The sequence below is a fragment of the Eubalaena glacialis genome, chromosome 12 (assembly GCF_028564815.1).
Source record: "Eubalaena glacialis isolate mEubGla1 chromosome 12, mEubGla1.1.hap2.+ XY, whole genome shotgun sequence".
NCBI lineage: Eukaryota > Metazoa > Chordata > Mammalia > Artiodactyla > Balaenidae > Eubalaena > Eubalaena glacialis.
In genome coordinates, this window is record NC_083727.1 from 20,307,836 (window position 1) to 20,312,623 (window position 4,788).

Below are 4,788 nucleotides of genomic sequence, written 5' to 3' on the forward strand. Positions count from 1 at the left end.
CAGATGAGAAATTGGATTAGATATTGAGGGTGATCAAATAGTGAGGGTGAGGGAGTCTCTCTTGATAACCTGAATTAGCAGGATTCTTGCTAAAACTGGGTCTTGAGGAGATGTTCAAGACAGGGTCTAGCTGGGCTCAGAGGCGTCTGTGTAGAGTCTGGTCAAGAAAAGAGTCTTTGTCCCAGTTCCAAACTCCCTGTCCTCAAGGGACACCCAGTCATGGAAGAGAAGGAGCCCCAGCCCCAGCCTTCTCTGCAATGGTCCAGGGCACACTGACTGGACCATCCCAGGGCAAGTACTGCCCCCAGAAAATGAGGACACTCAAGTTAACTGAAAGCAATCAGAGCCACCTCAAGAACTGGAGTGGGGCCGTTGTCACTCAAACTACACAGGGGATAGGTAAAGAAATTCAGGTAATATTACAAGAAAGGAAGAGAAAAGATGCTGCTGGTCAGTAAACAACAGAAGTGCTTGGCATCTCTCTGAGCACTGATGGCCTCGTAGCTCTCCGTAGGACAGTCGGTGGTTAAACACCTCTGCATATAAAGTCCCTAACACAGCATTTGGGTTATTTCACAGACACATGCAAATATTCAATTCCTTTCTATGCTCTTCCCGCAACTCATAAATAATTGTGCATTTTTTAGAACTTTGGTCAAACTTAAACATACTGCCTATAATTTATGGAGCACAGGGTTCTCTGACCCCCAAATGTCCCTGAACTGGTATATTAGCATAGTATTAACTGACTGCACTAAGGGACAATGTAAGGCAGAGCACATTCATTCCTTAGGCCTTCCTGACAACCAAATTTCCCTTTTCTCTGTAGCAGTCATGAATGTCTTAAGATGATCATGCTAGGGACGAAACAAACCCAAAGGCTGCCCCTCTACAATAGGATCCTGTCGCTTCTGCTTTTCTCAGTCACCTTTCACAAGTCAGCATTGCCCCTGGTCACAGAAAACTTTACTCCTAGAAACTCCCCTAAAAGCTCATAAGCACTAAGGGAATATTGGAAACATAATGGAGGTCATTGCATACTTTTAGCTGCAGCTTGTGACATTATGAGAAACCCAATACCTGTATTTTGCAGATGGACTAGTTAGTATACAGTGGAGTATCTTAATCTGTTTGCAATTCACTGGGTTTCCTACGTGTAAGGATTGGTGTCTTTCAACAATTCGATAAATTTTCATTCACTATCCCTTGGCTATTGCCTCTTCCATTTTGTTTCTATTACTTATCCCTGAAATTATATACAAGGTATACATTATATATGTATATGTGTATATATATCTATCTTACCACTCCTATAATCTATAAGCACACATTATATATGTATATATATCACTCTTATCCTCCATAAGCATAGTAGTTATTCTGCTTTTCATAATTTGCTTCATTTTGTCTTTTTGGATCTACATTCTCTATTTTTTCAGTTTGTTTTTTTTTTTTGTAAATGAATGAGCAGGGCTCTGTTCCAATAAACCTTTATTTACAAAAACAGGCAATGGGGTTTTGGAACTGGATAGAGGTTGCACAACACTGCAAATGCATTAAATACCACTGAATTATTCACTTTAAAATGGTTCATTTTGTGACATGTGAATTTCACCTCAATAAATTCTTTTTAAAAAGCGAATAGGCAGTTGTTGGGATTTGGTTCACAAGTAGTAGTTTTCTGACACGTGACCAAGATCAACCTTTAATTCGCTGCTTAAACTCATTCCAGGCAACCCTAATTTGCAGTTATGTAACATCTACCTGCATACTTATGACAGGTCACTCACTACCCCACAAGGTAATTTTTTTTCACTTATGGACAGACCCTGATCCTATCTGGAGGGTTTTTTCATACACAAAATCTCCCTCCCTATGCCTTCTATCCACAGAGAGTTTACTTATGATTGTCTGCTTCACTAAAGGGACTCCATGCCAGGTTGATTTAAAGGATGAGTTCACTCTAATTGGAGAAATACTGAAGGGGGACATGCTTATATGCTAAAGCACCAGGCAAAGAGAAATTGAATCCCTTAGCTAAATATACTCGACAGGATGGACTGACTTCTCACATACACACACATCCATCATCAGCAGATTTTTATTAGATGGAAGATACCTAGGGTTGGCTCAAAGGAAAGTGGTGACAATCGGCAAGCACTCCTCCCCAGAGGAGAGGAGGCACTCCTGGCTGTGGAGATGGGTACTTATGATATTGAGGGTCAGGGTCTCCTGCTTAACTTTGGCCACCCAGGAAGCTCTTCCCGTTGCCACTCAGTATCACCAGTGCTGGCACGAAAGGGTCTGCAGTGAGCTAGTTCATCGTGGCTAGCAGTTCTTCCAGTTCTGGCCGAGCTCTGAACCTTCCTTTGAAGTCTTCTTCAGTGTGCTCCCTCACTGACAGTTTGACTCCTTCAGGAAGATTGCTTTGGATTATTTCCAAGAAAATCTCTGCAAATGTAGCGCTCAAACCGCTGATCTGAACCACTCGCTCATGGGTGGTAAGAACTGAGTCCAGGAGCATTTTGCTGCCTTGGTCCTGCAACTGCAACGCCTTCACGGTTTTGGTGGGCATCGTATAACTTTCCTCGACTTTAATGGAGAGATGGTTGCAGAGGTTGTGAACATATTGGGCATAACTCTCTGCCAGGGCCACATCATATGCAGTCAGGTGAATGTTTAAAACCCCATATTCATAATCTGTCCCCAAATTAATGGGTCTCACTTCCACTTTTCCCCTCTTCTTCCTGGGCTGAACAGGAAACAAAAGAGAAAGAAACTCTTGTGCTTTAACTAGGTGCTTGTATCTTCCAATGCCATGTGTGGGCTGTGACCTGTAGTGTCGACTGATGCTCAGCAGAATGCCACCTGCAGAACAGAGGGGATTCTCTCCTGAGGTTCTGAACCTCAAGAGGGAAAAGGCTTGCTTAAAAATGGTGTCATTCCTCAGACACAGCGCCTTTCCCAGAGCTCCATTCATCCTCTGCTGCTGCGCGGCCTGTAACTGTGCCAGCTGAAGATCGGCCCAAGAAGCCGCGACCACTGGGCGTCCGAAAACACTCTACTTTTTCGGTTTTATCTTCCAGTTCACAGAGTTTCTTTCTCTTCAGCTCTATCTAACATGACATTTAATCCATCCATAGGATTGTTAATTTTTTTTGTACATTTTAAATTTCTAAAAGTTCTCTTTGATTCTTTTTCCTATTTGTTAGGGAGCTTTTTTAATAGTCTTGTCTGCTCGAATTTTCAAGCTTATTTTGAATTGATTTAGACATATTCCATTTCATATTCAATTTCTGATAATCCCAAAGTCCCTGTGGGTCTGTTCTAGTGTCTCTTGTCCCACCTGTTCTCATGGGACTGACTTCACATGCTTTGTGATTTTTGACTATGGGCAGCTCACATTCCTTGGAATTTTTTTCTGTAAAAACACTTCAAGGGCTGGGCTGAAGTTAAGTTTCTCCAAAGGTAAATTATATTTGCCTGCGTCACTAGCTTGGGATCACTTCCAAACAAGGAACACTTTAAATTTGCTGCTTAAGGTTTTTCAGACCACATAGATAGAATAAATCCAGCCCACACATATTCACAAGGGCTGAATTTAGTTACACAGTCTCAGATGAGATTAGTTTTTTCCTCTACCCCACATCATGGTAAGCATAGTTAAGTTTCTTTGCTTTCCCCTTCTTCACAATGAGGTTTCTTTCTTACTTATCTTATACTAAGAATGTAAAGGATATACTTCTCCAGGGTTCCAGCTTTATTCGTAAGTCTCTCGTTAGGTTCTCTACTTTATCCAGTTCTGAGGACTTGTATCCATCTCCTTTGCTTGTACAGCCTCAGCAGGAAAGCTCAAGGTCTCAGTGCAGGTAACTCCAGAGTAAAAGGCAGCATCAACACTTGCTTGCCCCCCAGCATTCCCATTTAACTTTGGTTTTGCCTCTGCATATTCCTTCCTTTTTATCAGTGTGTTTTAAAAGGTTTTCAAAGTATATTTTATACCGAATTTTAATTGTTTCAATCACAAGAGTCATTTACGGGGCTTCCCTGGTGGCGCAGTGGTTAGGAATCCGCCTGCCAATGCAGGGGACACGGGTTCGTGCCCCGGTCCGGGAAGATCCCACATGCCGCGGAGCGGCTAGGCCCGTGAGCCACAACTACTGAGCCTGCGCGTCTGGAGCCTGTGCTCCGCAACAAGAGAGGCCGCGATAGTGAGAGGCACGCGCACCGCGATGAAGAGTGGCCCCCGCTCGCCGCAACTGGAGAAAGCCCTTGCACAGAAACGAAGACACAACACAGCCAAAAATAAATTAATTAATTAATTAATTTAAAAAAAAAAAGTCATTTACGGTATCTAATTTACTACGTTGATAGAAATAGACATCCCTGGGAATAAAAAGTTTTAGACTTAGTTTTGATTCTGTTTTTGTTTTGTTTAATTTCTTAACTTCTGTTATTCAATTTGGAATAATATAATTCATGAATGTCCTACTCTGGTTTCATTTATGTTGGGTAATGTTTATAAACTGATGCTTGATAAATAATCGCATACAAAGTTAAATATAGCTAACTTGTCTAGGATCCCAGTGTCTACCTTTTAGACAACTGGGGAAAACTGTGTCACTGATTCTCCATCAATCACAGTGTACGACCAGGGCTAAAATAGATTCTATGCATGTCACTTGTTTGTCAACCACAAATCGTGTACAAATTGTTATAGCACTGACTGGCACAAAATAATCTGGGGTAGAGTAATGCCCAGCAACAGAAAGTCAAACAATGTTGAAT

At 41.9% G+C, this 4,788-nt stretch overlaps 1 protein-coding gene across 1 annotated transcript; it reads right to left on the reverse strand.

Annotated features, from left to right (window-relative positions):
• Window positions 1–2,083: 2,083 nt before the first annotated feature.
• Window positions 2,084–3,047, reverse strand: LOC133102445 (large ribosomal subunit protein mL48-like). The gene has a single exon (XM_061207433.1). It carries the CDS (start codon window positions 2,978–2,980, stop codon window positions 2,315–2,317), a length of 666 nt encoding a protein of 221 aa, XP_061063416.1. The 5' UTR covers window positions 2,981–3,047; the 3' UTR covers window positions 2,084–2,314.
• Window positions 3,048–4,788: the final 1,741 nt, after the last annotated feature.